Source organism: Ammodytes marinus (genome assembly GCF_949987685.1).
Source record: "Ammodytes marinus genome assembly, chromosome: 13".
In the NCBI taxonomy this organism is placed as follows: domain Eukaryota; kingdom Metazoa; phylum Chordata; class Actinopteri; order Uranoscopiformes; family Ammodytidae; genus Ammodytes; species Ammodytes marinus.
The window spans coordinates 26,498,114-26,511,613 of record NC_137217.1 but is presented as its reverse complement, the minus strand read 5'-3'; the positions used below and the strand labels follow the sequence as shown (position 1 = coordinate 26,511,613).

At 39.3% G+C, this 13,500-nt stretch overlaps 1 protein-coding gene across 1 annotated transcript in view; it reads right to left on the bottom strand.

Annotated features, from left to right (window-relative positions):
• thsd7ab (thrombospondin, type I, domain containing 7Ab) overlaps window positions 1-13,500 on the bottom strand; it is a gene marked incomplete at both ends in the record, with an annotated part of 147,092 nt that overhangs the window by 72,637 nt on the left and 60,955 nt on the right. The window contains 3 exons of the mRNA XM_080040068.1: window positions 1,569-1,724; window positions 5,990-6,058; window positions 12,575-12,759. Coding sequence (XP_079896194.1) covers window positions 1,569-1,724; window positions 5,990-6,058; window positions 12,575-12,759 — 410 coding nt within the window. The remainder of the gene's footprint in view (window positions 1-1,568; window positions 1,725-5,989; window positions 6,059-12,574; window positions 12,760-13,500) is intronic.

Sequence of the window (13,500 nt, the reverse complement as noted above, 5' to 3'; positions counted from 1 at the left end):
AGACTGTTTCAGAAATATTAAACATTTCCTTGTAGCACCTTTAATGTATAGCCTACTGTATATATGTATCCAGTCATGCTTTATTTTTGTATTGATTTCTAATGATTTGAATGATCACTTTATGTGAAATGTTTTTGATTTATGCTTTTATTAAATGTCTTATTGGAAATAGACTGTTAAATAAATTAGATTAAATAATGTATTGCTCTGTTTGTGGATTGGGTTTAGGTTATGCACGATCAATAATTGTAATATGACGATGGTGGAGCAAAGTTAACTTTTACTAAGTACCATTCGGGAAACACAGGATGTTCCGGTCTGCCTGGCATTAATTGCTTCATCTGAGTTGGTGGGGGATTCAGACCCGAGCAAAGGCATTAATAATAGACTTATAAAAATAGCATTCTCTTCGCCGATGGTCTCGTTTGCTGTTAAAACTTTATTTAAATAAAAATGTATAATCATCAGAGGATAAACTGGGACTGTTACATAAACATTTGAAATGTCCTCGTAGTCACTTTAACTTCAAGGAATGTCCCAAAGGAACAGTCATAATGTACATGTGACCAGTGGACCAAGTCATGCAGAATTATGTGCCATTGTTTCTTACACATGAGTGAAGATAATGTTACTCAGTTAATTGCTCTTCCAAATATATCACATTCATTTTGTATGAAAATATTATTTTACCCAAACTACCATACACCGATTAAAGCTGCAACGCAACAAAGTTATATTTTATAATGAAAATGTGAACGTAATGTGGCTTTAATAATCTACATCAATGGTTTCCTATGTATTTTAAACAAGACTGCAGCTATCACTAGACATTCAATCATTAACTATTTAGTGTTATTCTCTGAAGCTATACAGTAAGGTTATAGCTGTCTATTTAAAAAATTCATTATTTTGTATTCTTAAAAGATAATATAAAGTATTGAATGAAGCATAGTCAGCCTTTACTATCAATGTAAAAACAAAGCACCAAATATTTCTCAACCCAATTTTCTTTAGGTAACTAGAGTGAAGGGCGTCTAGATAGAGTTAATGCCAGTACTTGTCCTTAATAATATATTATGTCCACATTATGCCTAATGCAGTGGTAGGTTTAAAGGATGTCAGAACAAGTACTGAAGTAGACGGTTATTGCTGTTTTCCCCATAGAGTTAGACTGTCAGGATTTATCTCAATGACAGAGGGGGCGACCGAGTGACAGATGATTATTATCTTCAAAAGAGTTAAAACACAAATTAACACATGCAGGGAGGAAAAGTAGTTGTTATCAGTTCATAAATAGTGGCCATTATTTTCTAATACTAATGGAACACTGTAAGTTCTATAAATCATATTATAAAAAAAAAATGGCATCTAGCACCTTTAAAGCCAGACACTGCAGGTACATAGGGTACCATTTTTAACTTTTTGAGATCATCAGGAAAAAATGTATTTTTATAAAAAGGAAGACATTTAATCGAAGCAAAATCATCGCAAAGAAATCAATTGTTTTTGCCCTGTAGCATCTTTCCTTTAAACCATGATATTTTTCTATAGTGACAGTTTCACGGTACCTTTCTTTGCAGCCTGGTCGTCACAGTTCTCAAAGGTGCATGGCCCCCAGGCCCCCCAGGGAGAAACCTCACAGTCGATGGGACAGGGGATCTGGCACAGCTGGGACCTGTTGGGGATCCGACCCTCGCACAGCTTGTTTTCCACCGGGCGCGAGGCTGGGCACATGAGTGGCAACAAAAATATATAAGCTCAAAATAGACAGCACATAAAATGAACCTGCTTTACTTTGATCCTATTTTTGGGGGCTTTTCCAGCTTTATAATCAACGGGAACGAGGGACACACTCGAAGAAAAAAAATGCTAGCTTCCTTTTATCTGCAACTTTAGAGTCCCCTCAAGAGAGCAGATGAGAGCCAGAGTGATAAAAACAAAACATGCCTGTGAAGTCGACACTATTATGCCTTTGTTTTGTTTATCACCTCCCTGTTAGCATGTCAGAATGATAAATTAGCAATGATTATCTCGCGCGGCGCCTTTGCCACAACCATAAAACATTGTGGAGACGTGCCCACAGACTCTCAATGGAGGCAGGAGAGCAGCACTGAAGGTGGGAGAGAACAGTGACAATATCTGGGCTCATGTTCATTCCACGAGGTGTCATTTTTTGCACCCACTATCCCAAGTCTTTAAAGGTGGAGTCAGGGACTCTGGTGAACAAAAAAACAAAATTCACTTTTTGTTAAAATCAGTGAATATCTCCTCTCGATCCGCACAACCTGTTTGTACTATGCGTGCACTGAATAGTGTGAATACACAGCCTAGGCTCTGTAAACGGGAATGTTGCTAGCCTTGGTGGGCCACTTTTTTTTTTACATAACCTTTGTTTACATACCAGTTTACAGAGGCTAGGCTGTGCAATAACACCAGATTTTTTTTCAGCGGAGACACATTAGGCAGGTAGAGGATTGTGAGGAGATATTCACTGATTTTGACAACAAGCTTTCTCCAGAATCACTGACCCCACCTTTTCATGATGCAACTTGTGGTGAATGTACAGTATAGCCCGACTATCTGAACTTCCACTGAGGAACTTTGTCAAGCCAAAAAGGGAGAGATGCTATCGCCATTCAAGTCACGGCTTTGTGACAACTGTGCCTAACACATTTCTACACGGCTGCCGAACCGTGCCGCGATAAATACATTTTTGATGTGTGGAGGTTTCTGAAGATAGAGGGTTTATGCATTTATGAATGCAGATAAAGAATGTATGCAGGTATCAGTGTCATTTCAAAGGATAGGTCTACTGTATCTTCCAGAGCTGTGCATCCATGTTTCAATTTGATTTCTCTCCCTTTTTTTGGTGTTTTTATAAGAAACTAGAAGGTGGAGATTGGCAGGGAGTGTGAGGAAAGAAAAGGGCAACAGGAGCCTCAGGTAAAACTGCATAGCCTACCAGAAATTGGCAGGGCCCATACAGGAGAAATTCCACATTTTGAGAAATGCACTTGATGGCTTTCTTGCCGAAGATTTTATGATAATATTGACAACACTCTCATGTCTCTAATTTAAATTTGAAGCTATACCTGCCTGCTGCTGGTTAGCTTAGCTTAACAAAAAGAGTGGAAACATATTGAAATAGCTAGCCTGGCGCTATTCAAAAGATACAAAATCCAACAACCAGCATTCTAACAGCTTACTAATTAAAAGTGTATATCTTATTTAATACATTGAAATGTAATCAAATCAAGACAACATTTGTGTCTACTAGGCTATTTCTTTCTGGGGTCATCCCTATGTTCCCACAGCCCGTTGGTCCCACGGCCCATATGTTCCTGAAATTGGCGATTAGGTTCAGGCATCACAGCTGGGTGGTTAGGGTTAGGGTAAGAGGACAAGGAGAGGTCAGACTATGAAACACACCCAATCAAACAAACAGACATATCATTCTCTATTATATAGTTTGATTACTTAAAAATGTGGGACCAACGGCCTGTGAACATAGACACGCTCCCTTTTTTCTATGCCAGTCTACTATTTCTGGCATATAGCCCCCTTGCAAAACCACAACATGTTTATTTTACACTTCTATTTTTATATATAACATAATTACAATTATTTTCAAGCAGTTTAAAGGTGATAGTAGGTAGATTGTGTTACCTTCAGAACCAAGTTACACTATGTTCCCTTTTACTTGCAGACTTTGTGATTAGCTAAGCAAACCGGCCCCTGGCTATTGCTTCATATTTACAGAGATATGAAAGTGGTATCAATTGTCTCATTTAACTCTTCAAGTAAAAACGAAATGAACACATTTCCCCAAAATGTCGACCAATTTCTCCAACCCAGCAGGTCAACAGGACACCATCCCTTCTATGCTTGCAGGTTGTCCTTGTTGATAAGAGTGAGTTCAACCCCTCTCCCCCCGCCTGCAGCTCCAAACTCTGACAAACACATTTGTTCCTTTTCCCAGCTTCATAGGCTACATCCAAAGCAATCATTTAATTATGTGCATGTGATTCCTAGCAGTTTAAAATACACATTCACTACTAATATAGAAAAAGGTATAAAACTGCATTAAAACATAAAGTTATAGTAATGCTAAAAGCTGTTTTTTAGAGGAGATGTCAACCACTAAAATAAATCCATTACTCAAATACTGTACCTGTAGAATATTGTTACATACAAATTGATATGAGGCACATCATTTATCAATATGACTTCCTCGTAGCGGATGTATTGTGCTGTTTTCTTCTTCTGCAATCAAATAAAAGCTGAATTGGTACCATCTGTTGAGGTATTTTACAATATTTGTACTCTCACACAACATTATATCCACCTTATGTGGAAACTGATATCAATAGCGGCATGAACATTCATTCACATATAAGACTTTTTTTAAACTATGGATTGATCTCCACTTTTTAAAGGATTGAGTGATACATTTCAGCTACATTTTTGTGTGGCGGATATTTAATGATTCACCAAAAATAGTTTAACCCAAGGCATTTTATTTCCAGTATTCCAACTGTTCCTACCAGACATGTAAGAGCTTAGAGTATCGCATAGTCAGGAGAGCTGCTGCATCATAATTCCCTTAGAACTGTACAGGGGAAGAAGGCAAGTGGGGCTTTTTGAAATGCAAAATCGTTAATTCCTTTTACAAATACAGTGGAAGTCAAATACTGAGTTTGCTGAGGCGCTGTTAATCCAGTCTTTTTGAGGCATTACACTGACTTCAATCTTTGAACATCAATCCATGTGGGAATACAAAATCATAGTATTAACATTGAGTACTGGTCTTTGTGTGATAAAAAGCAAAAAAAGCTTTTTACTTTATTTTTGCTTCTCTATTAGTCTATTTGTTGTGGGTTCTCCAGTGATTTCATGTTTCTATTGTGCCGAGCTGACAACACAGGGAGTAAAAAAAAAAATCCCTCATGTGAGTGTGGCTTACTGTCTGAAAATGTCTCATGTCTAGCTCTGTTCTTTGGAGGGAACAAAGTTGGTCTTGAAGCTTTAACTCTTCTGCCCGGCTTTCTATGCGAGAACAAAGAACTTTGCTGTAATGCTACATTTTCCTTTGTGGTTGGCAACAACACTCTGGATAAAGAGCAGCAGCTCGGGCTTGTAACTTTTTTAGAATGTGTTATGTTGTGTACGCTCAACGTCATAATACATCTTAAGCGTCCCAGCAGTGGTTAGTTCGGTGGCTTACATTGGCAAATGGCTAAAAATGGCCCCCAAATTATTTCCATTGGTAGAAGCTACAGCTTCAGAAACAACACCAATTCAAAAAAATACATTCTAAAATCCACAAACATATAAAAGGTACAGTGTGTAATAAAGCAGTCATTTTGCGTCATCTAGTGGTGTATGTTTTAGATTGCAACGCTCCCTTGCTATATTTACAGAAGCTTTGGTGGCCTTCGACGACAAGAAAATAATTACTAAAGATGGCATCATCTACCGCTGCCTCAAGTCTTTCCACTATATCAAGTGATGGGGTGAAGATGTATTTAGCTATTTATTCTTCTATCTCTTCCAACAGGTGCATGTCTGAAGGACATCCATAATATATGAAAAGGCGTAAGGCTGTTAAGTTTATCATATGTAGATATAAAACTAATTTTAAGGCAGCAAAAAGAAATATTTCCAAGTAATTATACAGTACACTAATCAAAACATACTCATGAATATTACATTCCCGTTCTCCCCAGTCTGTTCTGTAAAAAACGGCAATTCCCTTTGCACACTGCACCTTTACCTGCAAACACGCTCAAAATGCAAAAATTATGCAAAACCAAAAACACAAATGAGAAGAATGAAATAGGAAAGAAACAATAAAAAACAAAGTAGAGTAGAGAATATAGGAAGGAATGATAGATGAGAGGAAGGATATAAGGAGAGAGGGAAGAAAATGTGAAATAAATGTACTTGGGATGCAAGAAGCAGAGTTATCAGCGTGACTAAAAGCACCTACCTGTAATCTGGAAGGTGATGGAGAGGAGAGGGGGGACACTAGGCGTCTGCTGTCTTTGGGTCTGACCCGCTGCAATTACAGGGGAGATAGCGCTATTAGCTACGCACGCACACACACACACACACACACACACACACACACACACACATAGACACGAACGCACGCGCACACACACACACACACACACAGGGGACACATAAACACTATCAAACAAACATAGACGGATGGGAAAACAGCACACAAGAGACAGGCAGCTACAGAGACAAATGCAGCAGAAGGAGAGGCCACAGGGAACTGCGCCTCATATACCCAGGGCTTGTTTGCATTATGAAATGCTTTATGATTAAATCAGTCTCCTTATCTTTGGTCTGACGAAGAGCGGAAGATGGAGTTTCCGTTTGTGATGTGTTTAATTTCACATGGTCAAATCAGACCCATGTGTTTATGGGCAGAAGCCATTTTGTGAACACATCATCTCAACAGGTTGGAGATGATGTAATTTTAACTTACGAGCAACTGACCTGTCTGAGGTGTTTGCCATGAATTGACTTTTCAGTCCGTGTTTATCGAATTCTGTTCTTTAGAGTTTTTAATGTCTGAAAGTATTCTATTTTTGGATTTGGAATGCCTTTGCTGAGTATGAAAAGTGCCATAGGCCTATAAATACAGTTTGATTTTTATAGTATTGTGTTAATGCAACTTTGAAGGTTATGTGAGTCTTCTTAAAGTATCAGTGTGGAGCTTCCAGGTTTTGTTGATTCTAGTGGCACCATTGGACAAAATGTTTTTACGACACCAACGCCCAAGCACGTGCCTGCAATGCACACGTTTGTTTAGAAATTATTGTCCCTGATTGTTCCATTTGCTGTTATGGGTCATTTATGATCATCAGAGGAAACATTTGACTGTTTCATAAACCTTGAAAAGTTCCTTGTAGGAGGTTTAAATAATGGGAAAAAGATGACCAAAATGCTAACTTATACTATGTTGGGAGATTTGCTTTAAGAATCTATGAGAATCTGCAGTGGAGTAGCCCCAAACCCAAAGGTAGGCTACACATCCCTAGCTGAGGAAGTGCCGGATGGCGTTACTAGGGCTAGGGATACTGATCTGGGGTCAGATTTAAAGCTACTCCGCCGTAAGGATTAAGGTTAAGATTTTGTAGGTGGTAAGCTTTTTCCACATCTCGGCCTGAGGGTATTTCCCTTCCTTTTGCATTGTGATATTTATGCATGAGAGAAAGAAGGGGAGAGAGATAGTGAGAGGAGAGAAAGAGAGCGCTGGTTGCAGTAAAACTTCACTGAACCGCTGTCTGCCTCTCTCTGTCTCCGTGGTGTGTGGGAGATTACCCCCCAATGGAGGGGAAAAGGAATCCTGCACCAAGAAGATAAAAACTTTGAGCATGTCTGTGTTTGTGTGTGCATGTGTGTGTGTGTGTGTGTGTGTGTGTGTGTGTGTGTGTGTGTGTGTGTGTGTGTGTGTGTGTGTGTTTGTGTGTGCATGTGTGTGTGTGTGTGTGTGTGTGTGTGTGTGTGTGTTCCTGCACTCACTCTCTCTCAAACATGTTGCTTGCACACACACACACACACACACACACACACACACACACACACACACACACACACACACACACACACACACACAGACCGCCCTGGCAACACCACCCACAACATGCTTGTATATATGAATTATTAAACTGTATTTTAACTGAGGTTATAGGAACCTCAACATGTATGATCGCTTCCGTTTCATTGCACAGTGCACACACATGTACTGTCTGCTCTCGCCTGCCACACAGTCCCTATAGCACTTCAAGACATACATTAAACATTATATCTTATATAACACTACAGTGTAAGCTTTAGTCTGGACAGTGTCTACCAGACTCATTATCATTTAATTACAGAGAAGCAAAGGGCTGCCTATCAATTAAACCTCTGAAAAAAAGTATTCAACATAACAAATGCACTGCCAAATTAAGTAATTTATCATGAATTTATTCCTTCAAGAAATATGAATAAGAATCAAATGTAATAGACTGCAGAATGTTCATATTAATAGAATAATTTCCCTGGTGTCCATCACTGATGACACAGCAATGGTTTAGAAATTGGTTGCATCAACATTCAATAAATCCAAATGTTTGCATACGGTCCGATGAGTTATGTAACTACCAAGTACCATAGTTTCAAACATTAATTAAAAAAAAATTACTTTAAGGGGTTGCTACTACAATTTAATTCAGTGTTTAGTAATGCATAAATCAGTTGCCTATCACTATATGTTTTGTCATTTGAAGCAGATTTTAGTGAAATTTGATTGATTCACATTTTTAAAGTTTACATAGTTATTTAACATTCAATCCAGGTCAAGTGTTGAACCATATAACCTTGTATACACAACCGTCATAACAGGTCTTATGTGTTAGTGTGGCACGGTTGACAATGAGTTCAGTTAGCCACACAGCAGTAACACCTGGCAGCGATAGGATGTAAATATATCTTTACAAATAAACCTGACATGACAAAAGTTCAGTTACTGTTACTGCACACATCAACAGCTGACGTGGCTTCTTAGTCCCCCGATCGTGACATCAGCGACATAATGACTTTAGTCACCCGCTTAAGGAAAGGTCAGTAGGCTGTGCTCTTTTAAGTCTTTTAACTCATGTTTGTCGAGTGGCTTTCCCTTAATTTGGTGGTAAATTGTTGTAATTCCTTAATTTATCATTGTATGTGATTTTATCATTCATGGCTTTTGTTTTGATTACATTGTAATATACTGTACATTATTATTGTTTATATATTTTTATTTTTAAATTAGATTATTATAATTATGGCTAGTACTTGAGGTGAAATACCCTCTCCTCCCTTGTAAAAAAAAAGGTAAACATAAACACAATGCCAGAATAATAAATCAAAAACTAAATTACATTTCACTATCAGATGAGAGCTCATAATTCCATATCACCACAACTAACACTAAACACCACCTACATCATGTATAATCTGAGCTCCAGGTTTGCGTGATAGGAGCAGATATCCACATTTGGCTCAAAAAGGGGACTGGGAATCTCACCTCCCCGGACTTTGTCACTCTCTCTCACGCGATGAGCACGGTTGGTCTCCATAAGCTAAGCCTCGGCTAATGTCTTTAACACCCTCCTTAAGAGGGCAGCTTTGACTCTAAGCTGGCCTGACAAGTGTCAAAAATGGAGGCCTTTGCACTTGTGACCACTGACAAGTCACAGCGGGGCGCACGGGTTGACAAATCCCCGTTCTAAACGACTCTCGTTTTAGTTGAAAAGGAGGAAAAATGGCAGCGGGTAAAACGGCCACTTAAATGTTTAAACAGAAAAATTGTAGCTGACAATGTGGGCACGGTGGGACATTTGAAGACATGTCTAAAAAAACTAAAAGAACATGCAACATTGAAGAACGATTCAAATGCAATAGTGTATGTTAATGCATATTCCAACATGAATGGGGTAAACATGTAGGCTTATATCTATGTTGCATGCATTTGATATGCAATTGTCTGCAACACCAAGGGACTGCAGCTTCTATACACTGTGTGGGGGTTGGAGGATGGTAGCTGTCATGTGACCGTTTGATCTCATGTATTGGAGTTACTCTTGAGAGTTCAGCTGATTCGCCGTATGCAACTGTGGCAGGGACTTTGGTTACAATGTTTACGGTAGGTGGTTGAAAACCTCATGAGATCTATACAACTCAAATGTGCAATTGGCAAGAGGGGGAAACAAATTATACACAAACCACAGAGGAGAATGGGGATATAGAAAAGAGCAGCAGACAAAAACAAGAGACTAGAATAAAGACATCTGGAAAAACTGGAACAGAGGTTAGGAATTAAGCCATTTTCATTGGTTATTTCATACTGAGAAGCACCATTTCAAAGTAATAATGATCTTGTTTCAATTATGTCTGTTCCTGGGATTTTCTAACTGGTTTAGGAATCTGAAACTATGACCTTCCAATCATACATTTCATTTATTTAAGATTTGAAGAAGCTCGACTGTCCTAACGATGCGTTCAAAACCTTGTGCAGAATCTTGAACCCTGCAGTAACAAGCAGCCTGTGCATGATTATGCCTCCTTCCACATAAATTATACATCTGTGAAAATATATTCAGTAAGGCCCCCTTAAAATGTATGGCTCCTTCTTACCATGAGCGATATGGAGAAAAAACGTAAGATCCTAAGCCAAGTTAGGGGCTTTAACATTGCCCTAAGGGTTCAAATGTTGCAGACTAATGCTATCTTTGAATGTGTGTATGCACTGAACTTTAAAGCAACATTTTATAGGCTGTGTGATTGTGTATTAGGTCAATGCAAAGCAGAAAGTGGGCGCTAAAAGATGCAAATTTTTCTCTGGAAGACTAGTGAAAAATGTTTCACTTGGAAGAAACTATTTTTCACATTAATGAATGTCAAGAGATGCTGCGAAGGGGAAAAGAAGAGTCTGCAGGAAAATAACAAAGAATTGGAGGTCTTGTTTTTTTTTCAACAGCCATGGGAAAAGTTGTCACAAAAACACACACACACACACACACACACACACACACACACACACACACACACACACACAGTCATAGCTTACTACCTAACTACATCTGAAGTCTGTACAGCTGGTGCTAAGGCTGTTACGGGCAAATAAACAGAGTCTGCACAAACACTCCAGCTGTCACTTCTAAAATTCATCCTGAATTAAGATGAGTATTAACAATGACTTTTGGCCTGAGGGGATATACTTTACATCTCAGAGCTGAGTTAAGAAACCTGTACCTTAACTCAGGGTTCCTGCAGATACTAGGGCTCACTTTTTGACATCTGTGTACCTCAATACTGGAAACTCATTGGGATCATTTATGTGAGGTAACACAGGGACACTAAAACTGAGTCGACAGCCCTGCCCGACTGAATGAATGTAACTAGGAGCGGAAACACTGAATTTTATTATGAGAGAAGAGAAATAAATTGCATTTAATTCAAAACAAGTTTAAAGAGACTACGAGGAACCTTTAAATGTTCATGAAACAGTCACATTTTTCCTCTGATGATCATAAATGACCTGTAACAGCAAACGTGAAAGGAATGCTAGCCTATAGTAATGATTTGCTTTGGTTTGATTCCCTGCCAACAAAGCAAATCTATAGACAGCAGGCAGAACGGAAAAGCTTGACTTTCCGGACCGGTACTGAATCAAAGTTTACTTGTCTTCACCAATTGCACATTACCATTTTTAATCTGACATAGTCACATATTAATAAATGACCTCATCGGGATGCATCCTGCGGCTCTCTTTCACTCGCTTCCTAAACAAAAGCAGACGCTAATCGTAAAAAATACCAGTGCTTTTGTCCAAAGGGGGCGCTAGAATCAACAAAAACTGAAAGTTCCTCATAGTCACTTTAAGGCGTCTACTGCATCATTAGTTGTACTTTAAAGCAGCTACGAGTAACATTTAAATATATTTTAAACAGCCTCATGTTTCCTCTGATAATCATAAATTACCTTTAACAGCAAACGAGACCATCAGTGCAAAGAAAGACGTTTTTATATAGTTTTTATTACTGCATTTGGTCTGGTCGCACACCCAGTCCGATTTTCGGTTCGCTCGTTGAGGCTCTATGGTCACATATCCGTATTGGTCGCAGATTTCAGTGTGGCACAGCAACGCGATTTGAGAAGCGTATCCCTCCAGGTGAGGGAAGGGGAGCGGGAGCCTTGTTTGACAGTTATTTGTCGTCATAATGACTGATAACGGGGCTGAACCATCAAAGAAAAAAAAGAGAATGCAATGAAGAAAAGCTAAAAGGGAGAGTGATTTAGGCTTCGGGCGGGACGAGGGCGTTGCCAAGCAACGTGTATACGATTTCACGGGAGCGAACTAGACTGCAGTGTTTACTCCCAAAAGAATGAGCGGTTGGTACTAACAGATTACCATTATTCATCTGAAATATTTACATTATTCAGTAATTATTTACATCAACAACACAAACACATTACCTCATCGTGATCCATACTAACTGCCGTCTCTCGTTCATTCGCTTTCTGTGAGGACATGTAATCTTTCAGCTCTGTGAGAGAGAGTAGTTAGTTAGGTGACACTGCTGCATCAACTCAATGCAATCAGGTGTGTGTGGCACTGACTGGCATTAGTTGATGCAGTGTCAAAACCACTCTCACGGAGCCGAAAAGAGTCCGTGCCCTCACACTTTCAACACACGGACATGCACTATATCGCGCCCTTCTCAGTTGACACTCGCACTTCTGGCACGAGCTGGAAAACAGCTTTGCGACAGCGAGCATCGTAAAAATACTACCGCTTTTGTCCAAAGGGGCCGCCAACGGACCAAGTTACTCGTAGTGGCTTTAACAAGACAACAAATGTCTGAAGGTCTAATTTTATCATCTATTTATCGAGTTTGAACATTTGAAACTCAGGTCCCATTTTAACCTTCCAATCAATACAGAATATGGGGAATATTTGGTCCGAAGTTATTAGTTAAGAGCGAACACCGTCAATGTTACATAACAATAGGTGTAATTTTATTTCTATTACCTTTCTCTTTTTCTTTCAGGTCGTCGAGGTATCTTAGAAGTTCTGCGTTGGCCTGTACACAGTAAAGCTCCCTGGTCTGCATGCCTCCCCCACATAACCCCGTCAGGTTGCTACGCCGGCGGTCCTGTTGACTTAGCAACAAGTCCACCCGGCAGTCGCTCCACTCGGTGGTTCTCCAAGTGTAACTGTAGAGAAAGGGAACATGGGAGTATATGGGTGAGAGAGGTGTGGGTGTCATGTAGCTATAGTGTCCAAGCAAAGCACGTGTACAATCCTGCAGAACTAACTTTAGCACATTACGATGAGTCGCATAGATTCAACTGATTGGGTCTCTCGGTTTTTCCTGAAAAACATGATGAACTACACTTTTTAATTTTCTCACTTTTTAAGTAGGCCTATCATGGATGTGGGCAGTTCAAAAACCCGTTTCAGTATCTTCACCATTGTTTAAATGACAAGTTTAACCATTCATTTACCCAACAGTAAAACATTAGAAACAAGTGGCATAATAATGATATGCATTACAGAATGGCAGAGGCTTGATAACAACAGCTGGTAGTTAATTCATAATATGGTGGGAGAGTTAGAGGTGTCATTGAAAAACAAAAAGCAGAAATGTATCTTGGACCAATCTGACAGAAAAAAATCAAACTTTCTCCAAAGTATTTTTGGCAATAGCAGTGAAGAGATGAGATAGGATGAAACTACGGGAATAAAAGCCATCTGTGAGCTTATGGTTTGAATCTGTGTGTGTGTGTGTGTGTGTGTGTGTGTGTGTGTGTGTGTGTGTGTGTGTGTGCTAGCTTGTTGGACTCAAATATCCTTGAGTCTCCTTCCATTTGTGTCTACTTTGTCTTTGGCATCAGCCCAAGCACTTATACAGATCTGTTTCCATATGACAACGCACACACACACACACACACACA